At 43.1% G+C, this 21033-nt stretch overlaps 3 protein-coding genes across 8 annotated transcripts in view; 1 reads left to right on the top strand and 2 right to left on the bottom strand.

The window, feature by feature from the left end:
• Positions 1 to 6697: 6697 nt before the first annotated feature.
• Positions 6698 to 13526, bottom strand: fnta (farnesyltransferase, CAAX box, alpha). The gene is made up of 9 exons (XM_027017629.2): positions 13328 to 13526; positions 12766 to 12851; positions 12560 to 12674; positions 12319 to 12423; positions 11806 to 11932; positions 10194 to 10342; positions 10023 to 10085; positions 9540 to 9717; positions 6698 to 7288 (listed from the first exon to the last, which is right to left on the bottom strand). The coding sequence occupies exons 1-9, from the start codon at positions 13456 to 13458 to the stop codon at positions 7163 to 7165; spliced, it is 1080 nt and encodes a 359-aa protein (XP_026873430.2). The 5' UTR covers positions 13459 to 13526; the 3' UTR covers positions 6698 to 7162.
• A 428-nt stretch (positions 13527 to 13954) lies between these two features.
• Positions 13955 to 18584, top strand: lrp2bp (LRP2 binding protein). Of its 2 annotated transcripts, none has more exons than XM_035532271.1 (8): positions 13955 to 14032; positions 14831 to 14937; positions 15650 to 15763; positions 16165 to 16298; positions 16412 to 16517; positions 16727 to 16950; positions 17460 to 17625; positions 17918 to 18584. In XM_035532271.1, the coding sequence occupies exons 2-8, from the start codon at positions 14869 to 14871 to the stop codon at positions 17981 to 17983; spliced, it is 879 nt and encodes a 292-aa protein (XP_035388164.1). In that variant the 5' UTR covers positions 13955 to 14032; positions 14831 to 14868; the 3' UTR covers positions 17984 to 18584. The 2 variants fall into 2 exon arrangements, with proteins under 2 accessions (XP_035388164.1, XP_026872418.2); XM_027016617.2 differs by having other exon boundaries at positions 13975 to 14269.
• The window catches only part of snx25 (sorting nexin 25), a 28454-nt gene continuing 25634 nt past the window's right edge, over positions 18214 to 21033 (bottom strand). For 3 of the 5 annotated variants that reach the window (XM_027017121.2, XM_027017113.2, XM_027017139.2), the window contains 4 exons: positions 20958 to 21024; positions 20249 to 20475; positions 19403 to 19503; positions 18214 to 18882 (listed from right to left, as the gene is read on the bottom strand). In XM_027017121.2, coding sequence (XP_026872922.2) covers positions 18817 to 18882; positions 19403 to 19503; positions 20249 to 20475; positions 20958 to 21024 — 461 coding nt within the window. In that variant the 3' untranslated portion in view covers positions 18214 to 18816. Of the gene's footprint in view, positions 18883 to 19402; positions 19504 to 20248; positions 20490 to 20957; positions 21025 to 21033 lie in introns of those variants that run through there. The other 2 variants (XM_027017130.2, XM_027017150.2) reach the window with 2 other exon arrangements.

Below are 21033 nucleotides of genomic sequence, written 5' to 3'. Positions count from 1 at the left end.
CAGGTACAAAAACAAAGTCTATGGTAATAAATGTCAGTGTACAAAAATACCTGCATCTCTGGTGCTGGAAAAAAGATATTGGGTAGTTTCAAGGACACAGACGTAGACTTTAATCCAATCTGCCGGAAGAAAATGTAGACCTCAAAACAAGGTGACAAATTAGCTGAAATAAGTGAACAGAATCTCCTTTTGCACTTTTCCAGAAGGTAATTCAGTTTCTAATCCTTTTAATGTAATAGACTGTCACAGAGCAGCTTCGCAGTAAACCAAGTCCAGAAACTCCTAATGAGTAAGTAAAGGATGACAGAAGCTGACAGATAGGAAGTTTAATATGAGCACACATTAGGTTAGAGGATAAAAGTACCAGGGTTTGGGGGGGGGGGGGGGGGGGGGGGTTCCAGGGTTGAGTGTGAATAGTACAAGCAAATAGCTCCAAAGTATTGAAGCAGCTCCAGATGGCAGGTTGAAGAAGGAGGAACCATTGCAGGTTGCATGGAAGGATCTTGCACGTTTAGCAAGATGTGCTAAAGACAATGCGTCGTTAGGTATGGAGTCCATACTTAGCACAGGAGCTGTGCTATGCAATGCTGTTTATCACTCCTCAGTAATCTGTGAAGTATGCAACTAAGGACCAACTAAGAACTATGTGGTTAAGTTTCATACTACTGAAACGCACTTGCATTACATGACGCCTTTGTAGGATCGTGGATCCATCAGGTGATCTAGCTCATTATAACGGGCACATTTCTATCTAGCATGGGCACGTTTTTTTGAACGAAACTGATACATATAACTGTAAATACATGTAGAAATATAAGGAAATATTTTTTTCATATTTAGTCATTTGGAGATGCAACCACAGCCAATTTAAATGCATCTAGTGTTTTTTTTCTTTTTTTATATGTTTCTTCCACTGATGGCCCCACCCTTTGCTTTCCTGGTGAACACTGGACTTGAAATAGCATGGCGAGTGACAGCATTTCTCTGCCAGTTCAGAATGGCGTCCAGGTGCTTTCAAGTATGCTATATCATACTGGATTATAGCATTTTTGCAGTGCAAATGGCTCAGTGACAAATCAAAAATACTGACATGCAGTACGCGATTTCCTACATGTCTACAGTATACTTGAACATTACCGTGCAGAGGCACTATGAAAAGGGAGTGTCGAGCTAAGACACCTTCTTAGTTGACCACCTACTTAACAGTGGGTACCGCAGCCAAAGTCACAAACTGTTTAAAGCACAGGTGATGGTGTTAAAGAAGATGACCTGGTCTTAGGAGCAGATGATTGTTTTCTACCATGAAGGCAGCCTCTTCACTTTTCGCGTCACCCTGGATCTCCTCAGGTCTCCCTGGTTTACAGCAGCAGCAAGATCCGTGTCTGCTGCCCCGCAAGACAGCCCTTTCTTCAGAGTAGCCGAGACTTGGCTCTTCTGTGCCATAGGGACCACTGCTGGCCTGTGCTAGTGCTTCTGCAACAAATGCAAGACCTAGTCAGTATACTGTTTGCATGGGGTGAGTTCATTTGGACCAGCAAGGTCACAAACACAAACAGACACGGTAACCATAGGTGATGCCATAATTGAGTAAACAAACACAGAGAAAGGGTGAAAACCAGATTGGACATGCACGGAGCAAAACACAGAACAGGCAGCAGGGCACATAGGCACTGCAAGAGGTCACAACCAGCACTGGCAACCAGAGGGGCGTGCATGGGCAACAAGCATGATAAGTGCAATTTTGAGTGACTGGCAGGGAGGTGTCAGGGTGGAGGAACAGCAGGCAGACCCAGCGAGGCACACCGGCAGTGCAGCCTGACATGCCGATGAGTCTAGACGGATACGGGCATTAGCCTCTCACAGTTACTCTTTCAGCTTCCCTCTTTAGCAGTATGTCTGTCCTCGTAAGGGTGGATTTGTCTATGAGCTTTGCTGTGCGGTCTATTTCGAGACCCTTATGGAAAAGCTATAGAAGCATACCACAAAGTAATAACAGAGTACTACTGTAGAAATCGCTATTACGCTTGGAGAACCTTCTTTTCAGAGGCATTAGTTATGGGGTTTCGACGTGAGAGCTGCATGAGTGAGAACAGAAACGAGTGTGATACCGGGGATGCAATTTGTTGAAACCACCCCACCTGACAAACACTCTAATGGAGCATCAGGTTGCTATGGCTGCAGATGTTGCACACACACACAGAGAGAGAGAGAGAGAGAGAGAGAGAGAGAGAGAGAGAGAGAGAGAGAGAGAGAGAGAGAGAGAGAGAGAGAGAGAGAGAGAGAGAGAGAGAGAGAGAGAGAGAGAGAGAGAGAGAGAGAGAGAGAGAGAGAGAGAGAGACTGACTGCCACATTCATTGAAGCAACAACAACATAAGCAACAGCTGTTCAGAACGGGACCTGTGCGAATCAGACAGGAAGCAAGAGGGATGCATGAGCCATCTTCCTGTTTTCATGCTCCCAAAATTATCAGGAAAGAGGCTACACATTCATGTGTCTTAATACAACCATACTGTCATACCAGAGAAAACTTGCACGTTCCACTCAACAGATCAAATTTTCATTCAAATGAATTTAATTCATTAAAATAAAAGCTGAAATGTGTTTTCATTTAAGAAAAATGTCACCCCCTTTAAAATACTGCTCTGTCCGATATCTTAACACATCAATTAAATTTGCACTGATTGAAGTGTTAAAACTATCTGTTCTGAAATCAGGGCTCAGAGTCCTTTGCTCTCCAACTGACATTCAATGGTCCTCACAGTGACTAACCAGTCAGTAAGTCATATGATACAATGAAGGACGCCCGCAGTCTAAATTGATTAACTGCTCTGACAAATTACATTACATTGCCATGTGACTGATTCTTTGCTCTTTGTATACGCTTACCAAAATACGAAAAAATCTCCTAAATCAATTAACATGTCACTGTACATCATCATAGCTTGCTGAGGCTGAGGGCAGCAAGCACACCTGGTCTCGAAACCAGGTCCTGTCCTTCAGGTGGAGACGGCACCCCTGCACTACACACTTTTCATGTGTCTTTCCCTTCATCCAGGGTCACACCCATGTCCCTCAGCAGGGAGCCTCACAGTACCATCCAACTTCTGACGACATTTGTGATGAAGGCTGAGTGCACCTCAAGCCACCTCAAAGCCAGGTCCTACACGCCCTGACCACCAGACCACAGAGACAGCTCTGTGGTACAGCAGCCAGAGCACTGATTTTCTTTTACCTTACTGAGTGACGGTCTCTGTCACACTTTGTTTTCTTCTTTTTCTATTTTGCATGCTCACAGCATCTTTGGGAAGCAGACATTTGCTGTCTCGAAATCTACTGTGTTTATGGACACATACTGAGTTACAGTTTCACTGGTTTGCGAAACAGAACACTGCATCGTTAAATGGAACTAGGTGCAAAAAAAAATGAACATGTGGAGAATTTAATAAGGTTCTGAAATAAATATGACTGCACTCATTGGTATTCCCTCCCTGTGCCTGAAGACAGATAAGATTTACCTGCTCTGAGACATGAAGAGAGTTACATTAACCACAAACACACCCACACACACACATAACGAAGGCCTCGAGAATCACGTTTTAGCTAGTGTACCCAGAATGAATATTTGTTTAAAATACCCTGACAATTTCCACTAATTCATCAAAATCCCTGTTCACTTGAGGATGGCTCAGCCCTAGGTTGGCTTAAACAACTTAGCTAATGACTCATCATGTCATTTTGGCTTGGGTGATGGCTCTTGGCACACCCTTTAATTAATAAAGGATGGGTGTCGTTTTGAGACAGAGCATCAGAATGTATTTGCTATGGCACTTCTCTGATGAGTTCCTGCTTTATTTATTTTCATGTTCATGCCATTTCGCTTGGTGGCTATATAAAACGTCCTAAGATCTCCTTCTGTCTCTAGACATATATAGTCTGAAGCAGATTGAGGTAATAGTGAGCTCTTGGCAATCCAGATATGAGCAGGAAAAACAAACACGATTTGCTCGATCGTCCCTCAAAGTAATAACATCATATTAATAATATGGTACATGCTGCAGAACTGAACTGAACTGCGTACCTCAAGCAGAACAATTAAAGCACAGTTTAATTCATTAATAGTTCATTAGAATTCTCTGCCCCTTGAAGCAAGTCTTGAGGGAAGTCAGATGGGGCCCTGGTGAACCAGACTGGAAAAGCTAGTTCTTTTAGCGCACAAGTGTCAGGAGACCAGAGTCTACAGCCCAATGTGTCTGCTCAATGAGGTACCATGCCAACAGAATCAACCACTTCTGGTTTATAGGCGATTCTCTAAGAGCAGAACTCACAGGGGAGATCAAGCAGAGGAACAAATAAGTGTAGAAAGAGAAAGAGAGCAAAAACAAAAGAAATCAGTAGCCCCTGTCCACTTACTGAACTCTGGGGGTCTCTCATTTAAGAGAGAACTCCACACTAGTAATGGAACAGCTGCCCCCAGGGGCCGAGTTACTCACCAGTCTGGACATAGTAACTGGAGTAATAAGCTACCCCACACCCTTGCTCTGACACCTTCTTAAACAGTGGGGTCCGGTGGAAATGACCATGGCCTTCATGCACTGCTGCCGTTCAGGTTGGGTGAACAGGGGCTCCTTAGGACTAAGGCGGAAGATTGCTCACTCTGGATCTTGCCCAGAGCTGCTCTGCCCTGCATCTGCCTGTTCCCTCCTCCGTGTTCCGAAAGGCATCGTTTCACTTTAACAATGGGGAGGTCGATGTCCACAGTCTGTTTATAATGAGAAATAAGACACCATTTTATCTCTCTTCTGCGTCTCAAATCAGTCCAGGGCCACAAAGCAGAACTGTGACGAAAATACACGAGATGCACGTAGTCCTGAGGCAAGGTTCTGAACGTTCTCAAATGAAGAGAACTCTCTACCTTGTTACGTTAAAAAGAATATTCTCTGGAAAAATGACAAGCCCGCATCCCTGACATTTGGTAGAAGGATTTCTGAGGTAACGCTTAAAAACAGAAAAGATGAGATATGCATTGTCTGGTTCTTTACTGCAAGGCGGCCTTTCCTCGCTTATGTTGAGTATCTTAGGGTGCTTCCAACTCCCTAAAGACACAAGACCAAAACTGTCGCCAGTCCTACTTACAACCACCCTCATTTCCCCGCTCCCCCATAGATGTTCGGGAACGTGTGGATTTGTTTGCATATATTTGCTAACGGCCAATAAAAATGGAGTAAAAATGAATATTCACATGTGTATCAAACTAGCTGAAGAGCTGAATCTGAATCAGTTTGATTTGCCAAGTCTATTACATAGGCAAGGAATTTGTCTCAGTGAGTGCACGTACAACATACTAGATTTATCAAACACACTATAATATTTACAGATATACAAAGCAACATGTAATAAAAAAGACCAAAAAAAAAGTATTAAAAAAGCATTGAAGGCATATACACGGCAAGTCTCTGAGGAGATCTAGTGACATTATATGCAGTGTAGTAGGCATTTGTACACCTATTTAGTTCTATTTAGTGTGGATGATATATTTGTGCAATTATTTGAGTACTGCAAAGCAATGGAGTTATGGGTGACAATGAAATGAGGCATTGGGTTTTAAACTAAACTGCATGGTGTCCACTGCTCTGAGGAAGGAGCGGTCCGCGTGACTGGCTGAGTCTTCTGCCTGAAGGGAGCGTTTGAAAGAGATGGAGTCCAGAGTGAGGGGTCAGCTGTGACTTCACCAGTATGCTTTGTGACCCTGCTGTTGCATATAATACCTGAAGTGTTGACTGATTACATCCGGTAATCTTTTTCGCTGTCCTGGTTATGCACTTAATGATTGCAGTGTAGAAATGGACCATCGTGTGGCGGGTTGAATAGCTTTAACTGCCGCAGAAAGAACATCCAGCCATGACATCCATTTTTAGCAGAACAGTAAATAGAAATACAGAAGCCCTTAAACTCGTGATTATGCTAATTTGTTTGCTCTTTCAACCATTACGCATTTAATCTCTTTTCAAACTTTTCTTGTTTTGAAGGGGGGCGGGGAATCACCAGATTCTATTTTTTCATCTATCCTGCTTTCTCTCATACACAATCACCCATTTCGGCCATGCTGTGGTTTAAGTCTTTCCTCAAGTGTTCTTCCCCAAAATCCCTGCTAATTAACTCTCAGTCCTGACCAGCCTCCATTAGAACAGGCCCGAATTTATGAGAATGGTTTAAATACAACATAATTCAAAGTAATTCTAACAATTCATTAGGCCTAGTCCCTCATAAAAGCTTAATGGGCGAAAGTGGGCCAGATCAAACAGAATACAGACATGGGGTTACTGGAAAGCCCTGCATGAGTGTCGGCTGAACTCATCTCTGAAAGGAGGAGGTTTCTAGTTTACATCAGTTTCCCTGCACTGGCATGAAAATATTCAGCCAAGGAGGGATTGGCTGATAGCAAATTACTGATACAGTGAGTGAACAACAGACAGCTACATCTACACTGTTAAGAGGAATTCTAGGGAGATAAAATGATCTACGGCTTCTTTACGCTTTCTTCCAGCTTCGGGTAGTTTGCCACTACGTGGGTGTTTCCCAGTGCCATAAAAGCCAACAATGTTAGCAACAGACTTCTTATGATTTAGTCGGCAGAGCCTATTAATCACCAGTTTTACACCAACAACACAGGATGCAGGAATAAAGCGATGCCTCCAATTTACCTGGTGTTAACCGCTATTTTATTCCAGGCATTAAAAAAGAAAAAGAAAAAAAGTCCAAATTCAGGAGTAATGCAGCGTTAAATACAGACTAGAGAACGGCTTGGCAACGGTGTTTTGCCTGTACTTACAGCTCACGTATACACTGGTATAGCTCGCAACCATAGAACAGATATAAGACCCATAAGCTAATATTTACTGGTTTAAATTTACAAATTCAGGTGCATGTCGAACTATGTAAACCATGACTCTGTGCAGCCTTTTAAGTCTTTGTCATGTGACTGCAAGGACGCTTCTAATCAGTCCTCAACTTGCAAGAACTATATAATGGGATTTACCAATGTGGTAAAACCAGAAATGCAGATACACAAAGAGTCCAGTCAGCATTCATTTTGTTTGGCTCCCGTAAATTGGTTTTCCAGATCTGGGAGGCACTCCCTGTTCCTCAGTCATCCTTGGGTATCTACTGCTGCTCTGTGAGGGGAGGGGACGTTTCTCCCGAGTCGTACTGGCTCTGAAGGGTGCGGGCAACGTAGCGCCAATACTCCCTCCGGATAGTGTCTTGATCCTGGGCGAGCAGATCACACAGCTGGAAGAGAGCGAGAGAGCGAGAGAGAGAGAGAGAGAGAGAATGTAAGTGTTAGTAACCAAAATTAACTGGTTATACACTTCAGCAATTGATTCACAGTAGCAAGGCAATGAAATCGCAGCAATAAATGTCAATACAAAACAGCCCATCTTCTCAGGCCCCGTAGACTGGCTGGTCTGGGTTCTACAAGAGACTAGAAACAGGAGAAGGGAATTCTGAAGAAGACTCTCGACCGACAAACGGTAAACAGTGGCTTGGTGTTTAAATGCACCTTGGTTAAAGCATCTTTGTATGCATGCTACACCCATTATAAAGCCTTAAAAGAATTATGGTTTGTGTATTTCTGAGTAACAGAATCCTTTGAAACTTCTCATAGGTGCCATTTCTTTTGTATTTCCTGTAAACGACCCAAATTATTCTCCATCTCTGTGTGTGTGAACTGAAACTGGCTCCTGCTGAAAAACGTAGATTTAGTGTTATATCTGTTCATGGGAGTCTATGTTGGGACAGGGGATCCAGCAGGGCTTTTCTCCCAAACTCCAATCAGCCACATGATCATGCCAAGACAGGACAGCAAATATGGAATACAGAAAGCCCATTAACCCAACAGCAGGAGCCAGGCATGCGTCCACCACACATGGACAAGCTGCACGCCACCAGGCCAGCGGCCAGAGCTGGGACACGAGAGAGGAAGTCAAACAACATCACGAGAGGTGGGGGTGGGGCATGACGAAGAGAGCGGGAGAGGGAAAAGGAAGATGGAGAGAAAGGGGGGGAATGAGAGAGAGGTGGAATACATCAGTGTTAATGGATCCAATAAGAGTTCTGATTCTTCTTTCTAGCACTTAAAGAGTATTCATTATTTCTGATCAATCATTCATCAGTCTTTTCACAGGTTAATACTGCAGTCTCTCCAGCAAAACACTGGCCTCTCAGTTCCCTTTGATCAAAATGGAAATGGGTCTTACCACGGTTTTCATCAGGATTGTCGGATTTTAAAATGTGTAATAGTCCAATGAAATATGTATGGCTATGAGTAAATCGAAAAGAAATAAAATATCCCATTAAATTTTAAATGCATATCCAAGACAACCCAATCAAAAAGACAGTCCCACTTTCAAGAAGGCTGGCAGCTACACACTGCTGCACAATATGGCTTTAGTTCTACTGATCCATACACCTTGACTAAATCTAATCTCTTCTACTGTAAAATTCATTCATGTAGCTGTCTCTATCACCAACATTGTCGCTGCCACTCCTCTATTCATGTCCCGGAAACCATGTGATCCCACTGGTGAAAGGCAGCAAGCCGAATATGCTCTTTTCCTTTTGTATCCATCTTATGAGGGATCTTAGCTTTCTGTAATTTTTACACATGATTAAACAAAGCATTTTTAAATTCTTCAGATGTGTCCTTTGTGACCACATCTGTTATTCAGCCCAGCAGAACTATTTTGAAGCAGTGAAATCTGGCTGTATACGTGTTCATTTCATCTTAGTCCATTATTTTTAATGGGGGGAGGCAGGTACCCATACACTTGACTGCCATATGCTATTATATAGCCATATTGAACCTTTGACTATGCTATTTTCCATCTCCTTAATAGGCTGTTGTGGACAGAGGAAGGAGGTGGCACTCGAGCTGGGCCAAACCATCAGTGATGCCTGGAAACATGGAACGTCCGCGAGCAAAGTAATAATCTTTCAGTCTGATAATGACTTCAGACCCTGAAACTCAATTAAAGAGTGACAGATGGAACATTTACAAACTGGGCAGAACTAAGTCCCACCCTCAACATAACCAGTCTATGTGGGATCACTTACACAGAAACAAAGACAATAAGCTTCCTGTGTATAAAGTAAAGAACACCACTTTTTGTGTGTGACCAAGTAAATATTTTCTATATAACTTTTTTTTGGCTGACCCAAGTTGACATTGTACTGCATTTTGTCTGCACCAGGGACCATTTATGCCCCTTACTCACTGGCTCAAACTCAATTTAATGACATCTAATCCTTGAAGACAATCACAGACCAAATTTCAGAGTTTAGTTTTTCTCCAGAACATCTGCACAGGAATGCTTCCTTTGTGTATGTGGAGAAAATCATGTAGATATAGACATTGATGAGGATAAAAATGCTTTCTCAATCTATCAGATGTTTTAAGATTAATTCATTTTACTGAATCAAAATGTGTTAAGAACAGGGATCTGTGCTTAAATCCCAGATTAAAGACTTCTTTTGAGCTCACCCCTAAGGCTTTGTTGAGCGTCTCCGTCAGGTTGTACTTTCCACCGTTGGTCTCCAGAGCTTCCTCGTAATAGTCCACCAAGAAGCCGAGGAGGTAGGGAGAGCAGCACGAGCCCTGCAGTCCCTCCACCTGCTCCAGCAATCCAGCGTAGGACGAGAGTCCCGTGGGCTGCAGGATCCTACCTCACACAGACACACACAGCACCCTCAGTGTAGCACCCACAAACCTAGGGGCAAATCCCTGTCTTGCATGTGAAGACGTAAGAAAAGTGTGGAAGAACATTAATACATTTATTACATGGTATGTTATGATCTGAACAAATCCCTTTCCTTTCATCAAGATGAGAGATTGCTCTTGTAGTAAATGGCTCCATCTCCTGTTAACATGTCGACATTACAGTGCCAGCTCACCAGGGGACCACATTGCTAGTTGTAAATGAGTAATAATACATTAACATTTGCAGGGGCAATATATGCAGCTCACCCTTTCAGATAGTTCCATGCACTTTCATTATGAGGAGCTTTCTTGATTTGCCTAATGGTGTACCTATCACGGAAAACAGACAGAGAGACAGACGAGTCAGCCCCAGCTGTTCACGGTCACCGAGCAACAAAGGGACTGGGCCCTTTACAGCGGAAGCGGTGGCACGCTCACTGCACTTCTCGCTCCAGCACTTCGGGGGGCGAGTAGGTGGTGGTGCGGCTGATGACGAAGTGTCGCTGGTTCCAAGCCGAGTTATTCCTCACGTCCTCCTCCAGCAGCTCCTCCACGTACTCCAGCTCCCCGGCCCACAACTTGTACTCCTGCGGACACGCGTGCGCAGGCCTGCTTTTGAGGGCGTGGAGCAAACCACAGCAAACTGGCATGCCCACCCCACAGGTAATGCCTCCAAAAGCCCGGCAGTAAATGCGCCGCGCGGAGAGCGTTTAACACAGAGCTTATGACTAAGGTGTTCTCAAAGGCTAATGAGCGCAGCAAGCCGAAAGGCACAAACGCGGCAGTCTCAAACAGTTTCTGTCTGTGAAACATGGGGTTTTTTTTATGGATAGCACCTTTGCATAATCGCTCAGAGAGCATGCTCGCTTTCTTGGCAAGAACCAATTCCGGAAGCCTACTCCCACACCAAGATTTGCTTTCTTGCACATTTTTTCGCATTGCGCTGCATGAATGTGACAACGCTTGCCTTGCCATTAGCTTTGCTTTGCCATTCATCATTACACACATACATGCACACACACACACAAACTTTAGCCTCCTATTCCACACTATACAGATGTATAGCTGAAGGACCAGCAAACCTGCTGGTACAGAATTCAATACAAGTCCCCACCAACTATCAAAACTGACTAGTGAAAGCATTACAACCAGGCCACAGGTAATTGTATTAATGGGACGGCCACAAACGGGCACTCACACAGGCACGCACACACACAGTCTGGCTGGTACTAGGGTTTATTACAACATTCTGCCTCATAATAAAAGTCTTTATATCCAGTCACATTAATTAAGCTTGAGATTCAAGCACCTGAATTCACAGAGGTCTCACTATTATTGCTGAAGCTGGTATTTGGCAATTTATACATGTACACAGCTGGCCTTGGAATTACTGGAATTATTTATTTACAATACAGACTAAAGATAATGACTTATTCACAAAATCCAGGCTGAACTGCAAGCAAAATTGGCTTGTAGGTAATCTCACATGACAGGACATGGATTCTAACCTGCAAAATACAGAATAAAATATGAATAAATTTGTGAACTGCATAACAAGCATTATAAGGGAAATAACTACAAAACACTGGTTCCATTTTCAGTTGGATAAACTGAATAAGCAATAGTCAATAATGATTATTTGCTGTCAACTTTGCTTACATTGTCAAACATTAGGAACATCAGGCTAATTGTTAATTAATCACATCACAGAGAAAATGTTGTCAAATGCTCTTGGAAACTTTTTATTGCTTCATAAGGAGATGACTGAATTCATCCAAACAGAATATAAAACTCTCATAATGTCCCAGCTAACCCGTAAAACATATGGCACACGTTTTTTTGTTAACAGTATCTTGGTCCAAGACCACAAACTTCCATTTAAGCCCTTAAACACCGCCAGCATTCTACAATTTACCCTTACAATGCTTTTCATGAGTACAAGACTGTCTCCTAAGAGAGCTCTCCCACTAAAAGAAACCTACTAGGATGCAAAGTTTGCAAGCCTGTACGAGAAAGCCAGATTCCTGCTGAGCGAGGTGAGTACGTTTACCTGAATGACCCACTGTCTGTGCTGCCATGCGTGGTAGTTCTTGGCATCCTGACTGAGGATCTCCGCTGTGAACTGCAGCTCTTCAGACGGATCACTAAGCCACTCGACTACCATGCGTCTGTGGTGCCTTTGGCCGAGGACAGAGGTACCCAAATCAAGACAAATGAAGATACAGCAGGGCTGTAAGCATGTCTATGCTTAATTAGCAAAATCCTAAGCAAAATTGGCTTGTAACGCAATCTCGCATGACAGAACATGAATTCTAACCTGTATGTTACCAAAGCAGATTGTAAGTTATAAGCAAGAATATACAGGTCAAATGCAATGTCCATAATGGAGCTTGTGTGTGAAGATATGAACAAATATACATACATACAAATCAAAGCATATACATGTCTAACCAACTGAACTTCAGCTATAAAATAGAATAAACCAATACAATTCCACAACTCTTCATCTATGGAAAAAATTAGGTTGGTTAAGTAGTAATTAAATTAGGGAAGGATGGATTACCAGACTTGATAGTTTTTGGGCTGGTCCTCTATGATAGCTGTGATATATTTCATCTCCACTCTTAGATCCTTCTCCAGAGCCTGCAACAATACTCTTCTGTAGTGCCTATAGATATTACCCCAGCAAGCAAAGCAAGACACAGCATTAACAACTTACTTTCCAGTGCAAATCAGTCATGTTACCCCCTTCCAAAAAAAACCACCTTCCTCCTCTACCAATTTCTAATGTACTGCCAACGTACCATACTGTGTAATTTGCCGCATTCAGCTCAATAGCTTCGGCGGTGAGCGCAAGTGCTCGCTCGCTTTTCTCGTCATGTTTCAACAGGGCTCTGAAGTAGTCATACACGTCTCTGACTGTGAGAGGCAAAGAGAACACGTTCCCGTAGACGGTTACCGTTTAGCTACTAAAAAGCCGATTGCTTCGGGTCAGGCCAAAGGTACTCACATCTTTCTGAATATGCGATTTTGACCACAGGGTTGGGTCCGTCGTCCTGAGGGACCGGCTCCAGATCTGCCCATTCTTTCCTGTCCCTTAGACAGCGAAAACAAAAGTCAACCTGTTACCGACGAGTGTCAAGTCAACAACTCAACTAACCTATATTGCTTACTATCCAGCCAGCTTGGCCTTAAAACATTCTCCGACGTAGCTAGAGTAGCTGGTTAGCTAAATAACCATAACGCATAGCAACATAAACATACTAGCTAGTTAGCTAATGCTGCAGAACAAAATTTAAATAGCTAACTAGCGAATACAGGTTCGATAGCAGTCACCTCAGGAAACAGCGGCTAGCTAAGATATAAAACAGATCTTCACGGCGAGTCCCACATTAGGTTAAAGTCATCTATCTGTTTATCCAGGGTTAGCGATGGTTACTAGTTAACTAGCTAGAATCAATCCTAAATGAACATAAGATATCCAGGAATTAACGTTACGACAGGGACCGTTAAACACGGTGCGAGATGAGCTAACTGGACAGCTAACCTAGCGACTAAGCTTTACCATATACCTGTAAAGCACATATCCTTCTCTCGGAGACTCGTCATACGCCATTTCTGGTTCTCCTTCCACATTTTCATTATTTGTCTGTACCTCCTCCGCGGCTTCTGGAAGGGAATTTGATATTTCTTCAACTGACATTTTCAATGGTATTTCTTTAGCTAACTGGCTAGCGAGCTGCGCTGTAATTCACAATAATTTACTGTGAACATGGATTGGACTGTAAAAGTGCCAGATAATACCATTCAAAATAAAAGTCGTGTCCCATTCTGATACCGGTTGCTCAATAACAAATTATTGATTTAATGTTCGAAGCCAGAACATGGGAAAATATTAGGGTGAAGTTGTAGTGCTGAAATGACCTAATTTAAAGTGAGGTTTTGGTCAACAAACCTCACTCTTACGACAACATAAATAATGCTGTTTTCACAAAGGTCAATAAAAAGCCAGTTTACATGGCTCTCCTTCAAAATGAGAGATAAAATGCTGTAAAAACGTTAAGGTTAGAACAGGGTTATTCATTTACTGAAAATAATTAATATCGCGGACTATCGCTTCAGGTGTTCTGTCGCGCTCGTACCGCGAATTCAGAAGTCTGGACGAGAGCGTCGTCATAGAACATGTTGCCAAGGAGACTGTTTATGACACGATCTACAGAAACACATTCTCACTGCGTTCCAAAAAATCGAGGCAAGAGTAAGCAAAGCACGGAAAGGTCTGTAGTAGATTACAGGTCTTACGGAGTGAATTTAAATCCCCGTTTTGTGTGCTATTAGAGAGATAAACCTCCAGCCAGCCACTGAAGGTATACCTTGATGCCTTTTAAGAGGCATGGACTCCGAGCCGGGTTGTAAAACTGAATCCTCGGATGAACCTACTGCCAAACTACTCAGTGCGATTACTGATATTTATCAGGATCAAGTGGAGAAATCAAATCTCAATGAGCATACAGGTAGTGTTCAGGTTGTGTGAAACTAGCTACTTGCTTGGCATGTAAACATGTTTTAAAACATAACTAGGTAGATGTTGTAGATGTTTCGTACCAAATATATTTAGCCACTGTATGGGGCAAAGAAAAGACATTTTGCTAACGTTTCTGAGCTGGATGTAACATTGGTCTGTGGTTTGAACTAAATTTCACTTGAAATCACTTTTTATGGGTTTTTTAAAGTGAAGTAAGAAACTATAGCAATCTGGTTGCTGATTTGTCATATTGTGTAACACTAATGGCATACCAGGAGTGGGCCCCTAGACATTACATACCTTATCTTAATAAATGCATAAAACAATGTTAATAATATAATAGTATATGTTATAATATTACGTTACCTGCTCATTTGGGATACTTGGAAATAACATTACAGATTGCTTAAGGATCTGAAAATATTTAGGGTCAAAAAATAAGACTAGTAAATCAACAAAGTTGATGAACGTTGACTAACTGAAAGTATTAGCCTAATTTCATTGTAGTAACTGGAAATGTCTAACAACATGTGTGTGCATTCTCATGCAGAAGGCTTTGCCACCCTGGTGACATGGGCCAAGGCACTGATGAGAGACAGAGCAGACACAGGAGATACACAGGCCAGGTTCCTTCTTGGACAGCTCTACTACCAGGAGGTAATGGCCCCCTGTTCCTGCCCTCTTCACTTGACTCACTGGTTACTTCTGTGCCATATTACTGTTTTTTGGTTGTTGTTTTTTTTTTTTTACTGGTATACATGGGAGACCATGAGGACAGCATGGTGGCTTAGTGGTAAGCATATTTGCCTCTCAGCGGTAGGGTCTTTGGTGTGTGTCCTTATCTGCTTGGAGTTTCCATGTTCTCCCCATGTCTACGTGGGTTTCCTCTGGGGTCTCCAGTTTTCTCCCACAGTCCAGAAACATGGAGGAAAACTGTCGTGCTGCGAGTGTCTGTGAATGGCTGTGTGCCTGCATGCCCAGTGTTGGATGTTCCTCTGACCTGGGTGTTATCCTTTCACCCCTTCCTGTGCCCAGTGCAGTATCCCAGGGGACTGTGGTTTCTGGTTGAGAGTACACTGTGTGCTGCTTCTCACCTGTGTGTTGACTAGATGTAGAAATGTTGTTTATAAAGCATGATTGGGTGCTAAGAAAGGTGCTATATAAGTGTAACTTCATATTACACCATTAATGTTTTTTAGAGCATTTGCATTTTGGTGCTTAGTTTGATAGTTTGGCAGATAACATTATATTAGATCAATGAGTCTATATTATATTAGAGACTATATTAGATCAATGCGTCCCATTAGATAAGAGTAGATACTAAACTGTATAATTTGGGTCACTTTATGAAAATAATCTTGTGCTGCAGGGCCGTTATACAGAAGCTGAGACCATATTTGATGGCATTAAGGACAGTGAACCTCAAGCTCTTTACCAGTTGGCTGTGATGTACTATGATGGCCTTGGTACTACTGCAGATCAGGTGAGTTCTGTTTAAATTATTATGTCCCCAAAGCACTTCTGAAGAATATGGTTACAAGATATGGTTCCAAGATGCTCCATGTATGATTTCATCATAATACAGAGTACAGTATATGTAATCACAGGTATAGAAACAGAATACTACTGTGATCTATTTTTTAGTTATAGCATTTATGTCTGTGACCTCACTGACATGATTAGAACCTTAAACACAGTATAATGCAGCAATCATGTACAATAATTGTTTGTCTTTATCTTTCATTTGAATCACATCATATAATTCTGGAACAGAAAAAAAGTATACATCTTGCTCTTGAATCACCCAAATCAGCAAGACAAAGAAATGTGAAATTCAGTGCCTTGCCTTTTGTCTGCTTTGTGGTCTTTGAATATCCCAAACAGATGAAAGCTGTGGAACACATGAGAAGAGTGGCAGAGTGGGACACAGGGAAGATCCAGTACACGGCACTGTACAACCTGGGCAGGGCCTACCTGGAGGGTTACGGAACGCAGCAGTCCAGAGCTGAGGCAGAGAAGTGCGCTCCCGGGTCAGAACACCAGCTTCTCTGATGAATAATGACTAATTGATGTCTCGTTGAGAGCAGCTAGCTGTGCACTCTCTCTCCCTCTCTTTCTTTCTCCCTCCCAGATACTGGCTCATGGCAGCTGATGATGGAAACCCTGGCGCGAGTGTGGAAGCTCAGTCCTCTCTTGGCTTGTTCTATTCCAGCCCTGAAACGCTGGATCTCAAAAGGGTACTTTAGTATCGCATAGAGCTGAACACCTAACTAACAATCCTCTAAACAGTAGCGAAGAAGGATGGGGGCAATTAACATAAGAGTTACGATGACAGGTGGCCTTATCAGTGACAGCACAGAGACTGAGAAAGCCCATCAGCGAATTCTGAAAGTAATGCGGGAGCAAGCACGATAAAATGCATAACTGCGTGATATCTGCACCTCAGGCATTCTTCTGGCACACTAAGGCCTGTGGGAATGGCAGCCTGGAGTCCCAGGGGGCACTGGGGATCATGTATCTGTACGGGCACGGTGTGCCCAAGAACCTGCAGGCTGCCCTGTTCTGCTTGAAGGAAGCCGCGGGGAGGGGAAACGTCTACGCCCAGGGCCACCTCATGGCCTGCTACTACCACCAGAAACTCTATAGCAATGCGACAGCCCTGGCACAGAGGTACAGCTGAGCATGGGCCTCCCTCATGACACTTAACGCAGGACTGAACATTCGTGGGGCAAATCTCCATTTTACATAGTCTTTTTCATTGCTTTGTTACGCTGTTTAGCTGCCACATGACAGGCCATATATGGAATCAGAAATTTGAAAGAGATGAGATTTCAATGGAAAGCTATTGTTATTTAAATTAAATGTAAATGGAGGTGGTTAAAAATATATCTGTGTTGTATGTCTATATCGTATGGGTTGTTCAACAAAGAGAAGAGATAGAAGTTAGAAGTATACCAGGAGCCTGACGGCATGAAAGCAAAACAAATTTAATTTTTAAATTTTGTGTTCTTGTTCTCATTTTGGCTCCCAAAAGTTGTAGACTTGTAGAGGTGTACGGTAAATGGGTCAATGGTCATGTATGATTCAACTCCAAGTCAATTTCCAAGTAAAGATATATTCCATGTTTTGGTGAATCTGGTAATATTTCTAAACACAGCATGCATGTTGTTGCACTGCAGGCTCTGCCAATATGAAGATATCGATGCCATAGCAAACTTCACCGGCTGTCTCCCTGACTATGTCAGGAAAGGCATTTCTATGGCCCTGTTCTTCTACGCCCGCTGCCTACAGCTGGGTCGAGGAGTCCCACAGGACAGGCAGAGAGCCCAGCATTACTACACCAAGGTATTCGCACTGCGGAAAACCTGAGTGCAGAGCTCTATGTAATGCTGACTCCCTAGAGGAGTAACAAACTGCGACGAGTCTTATTACCTGGTGAAAAGAGTACCATGACGAGTGCCTTGCCAGCCCCGTGCGCTTGTTACATCGTCTCCCTCCAGGTCCCCCAAGCTGCGCCCTGAGAGTTGTGTCCTCCTGGTGCTGTAAAATTGCACTGCAAACCGACATCGGAAAGCACAGAAGTACTGCTTTGGTGCAGTGGTGACTATCCTGCCTCTCTCCCTCTCGCTCTCTCTAGGCAGCTCTAATGGACCCAGGCACGTGTAAGGGCCTCCAGACAGACGTCACTCATGGCAGAATGTAATGCGCGTCAGTGTCTCCTCATGCCTTTCTGTTCCTGTAGTAAACGTGTAACCCTGGAGAAACACAGCTTGCATTCAAGGGTCTGTCTGTCACAATAGTGAAATTTGCCTCTCCTACTCAGCACAGGGACGGGTCATTGTACTGTACTCGACCGTGCGGGTTTGTTCATGTTTAGGTCTACTAAAACGTCTTCTTTTGGAAATCTTTTGGAAATGAACAAAGACAAAAGGACACATTATTTTGCAATTTATTGCTTATAAATGCTCTAGCCTATTTTTCGTAAAAATAAAATCTATAATAATATCACAAATGAAATTGTCACAATAACTTTACATGACATATTGCACAATTAAAAGCTTTCATAATCACAATGTATGTACACAATGTATGTAAATGTACTGTAGGGAGGCTTAAGAGGTCCATGTTTTCATTCGTGTTTTTTTTTGTTTGTTTTTTTAATACAACACTCATTCTACAACTTCACATTTGTAGACCATATTGGGTCTAACAAACTGGCATACAAAAAAAAAAAAAAAAAGAATCAAACAAATGATCTTGGGTGGCTGGCAACTCAGCATGAGGATGAGAGGACGGATAAGACAGAGAACGAAATATCACCAGTTAGGCCTGCAAGTACAAGTGCTACAAGTCAAGTATTGTCGGAAAACGATTCAGAAATAAAACGACACCCTTCCAGCACATTAAAGTAAAGAACAAAAAGGAAAAACATTTCCCCCCCCCCCCCCGTCGTCCAAACCCGATAGAAGCCAAGGTGAACCCTCCTTCTCCATGGATACGTGTGGGTGTTATCAGACCATGAACTGCATGTAAAGATCACACCACTTCCATTTCTATACTCAGATCAGGGCAGAGTTCTTTCAGGAGCATCTCCAGAAATATCTGTGAAAACAACGAAGGGGAAGGGAGGTGAAGACCGAAGAATGGAGGAGATTTTCACTGAAATCTGCAACAAAAACAAACAAACAAACAAAAAAACCTCCACGCTGACTGGCAGTTTCTGACTAATATTGAAGGGCAGTGGCTATAACCCTACATTGCCAGTAGATGGCACCATTCCATTACACCATTACAAAGCTCAACAACCAATCAACTGTTTGTGCACTTAAAAAAAAAAAAAAAAAAAAAAAAAAAAAAAAAAAAAAAAGTATTACATCCACTTGAGGGAGAGGGAAAATGCTTTTGATGTTTAGTTACAGGATCATGAAAAAATGTGAGTAATGGAAAATACTGAAGCAACCAAATTTAAATCTAAATACCAGGGCAACTAATTTTGGATGTTTCCATGAAGACCTTCAGTAAAACGAGACAGCTCTAGACAAAAGGAGAAATGAATGTGGCAGCTGCAGATGAGACTATGCTCCGGGGTCAAAGTTATCCACAGGGCATGGCATGGACTTACATAAAGGAGATGCTTGTTCGCACTGGCTTCCTGAAGTGCGTTGAAGATCTTGATGATTCCGTACCTGGCATTCTGCTGCCCCACAAGGTTCTGTAGTGCATCTGATGGCCACAAATCAAGAATCTTTCCATTAAAAGAACTTTATTGGAGACATGTCACTCCACTTTGCTTTGCTAAGATCAGGGATAAGTCCTGGCTGAATTGGTGTGGAAGGACCTGATGACTATTTACTCTTAGCATCGATTTCATATCGACTTTACCTTATAAAGCTACTTTCATATCAGCTTTAATAAACCTTTGTGGCTTCCCCAAAACACCACCAGTATTAACAGATGCCACAATCAGTTCTTTCTGAGCCCATTCAGCAGACCATTTTAATTTATGGCTTCCACTCATTACCTGGAATATAAAGACATACGGAGGCATATATCTGATGCGCCACTGCTAATCGCATCAGATCCAATGAACAGAAATAGATCACAGTGGGGATATTAGCACCTCACAATCAATAGGAATAAAATCACTGTAAAATCCACAGCATCTAGGCATCGTGCTGGGAGTCCATCACAGCCTCATGCGGAGAGACAATTAAGTGGAGCGGCAGCGGAGAGCCCAAGCTGGGAGCGGGGATGCAGGGAGCTGCCACACGTGGACGTTTGAGAAGGGAGCCCTGGGTGACTGCCCAGCTGAACGCCTATAATTAAAAGTGGTACCTCGCCAGGCGGGGGAGAGTCTATCACTCAAACAACCTGCTAATTCTGCGTCAATGCTTACGACAGAGGCGACGGGGGATGTGGGGTGTGGGGAATCGTGTTTGTGAGTGGTACCATGGGCATGACCTTTCACCTGGGATGTTGTCGAGCAGCTTCTGCTGGGCTTTGTCCTTGGTGTTGCGGCGTTCGACTTCCGAGCGAGCTTCGCCTTGCGGTGCCAGCTTCCCGTCAGGCCAGAATGAGTCCCGGAATATATTGATGTAGTAAACCATCATCTGTTCACTGAAGATCCAGTTCACTGTGTCTCTGATTTGCCTGGAGGGCATCACAGAGAGAGTCAGAGATCTAGCACCGAGTCTTCTGAGGGTAAAAGACTCAGGTGAAGAAGAAAAAAGAAAAAAGCGAGACCATGTTTTCAATTTGTTTGCTTGTTTATTTCTACTACTGCTATAAAAGTAGAACTCACGCACACACACACACTCCCATCCATATATAATTAATATCTGCCATAGTAATTGATTCCAAATAAATACATTTTAAAATTATGCCCTGTGAAAAATCCTCTCCATAACCTGACACCTAGGGTTTGGAAAAGCCTCTCCTATACTTGCAATCCCAAGCTATGACACCGCGCCACCAACCCGACCTCCACAGACAACGGCTGTCTTGTGTCAAAGATCACGCCGTTGATGACGTCATTACTAGGGAGCTTTTGCGTGGCGGTGGGACTGGCAGGGATTTCAGGGCAAACAGCGAGAGTGTAGCGTGACCTCTTCACTCCATCGCCTGCTCGGATCGATTAGCCGTCGGGCAGCGAGCAGAGGAGAGGCGGGCGGGCTTACTTGTTTATGGTGCGTCCGAATGTGACTTGAACTAGTGCAATCAGCGTCTTCCGGACCCACTTGAACACTGCAGAGG

Source organism: Electrophorus electricus, chromosome 12, assembly GCF_013358815.1.
Source record: "Electrophorus electricus isolate fEleEle1 chromosome 12, fEleEle1.pri, whole genome shotgun sequence".
Lineage (NCBI taxonomy): Eukaryota > Metazoa > Chordata > Actinopteri > Gymnotiformes > Gymnotidae > Electrophorus > Electrophorus electricus.
This window is presented reverse-complemented; position numbering and strand designations above follow the sequence as displayed.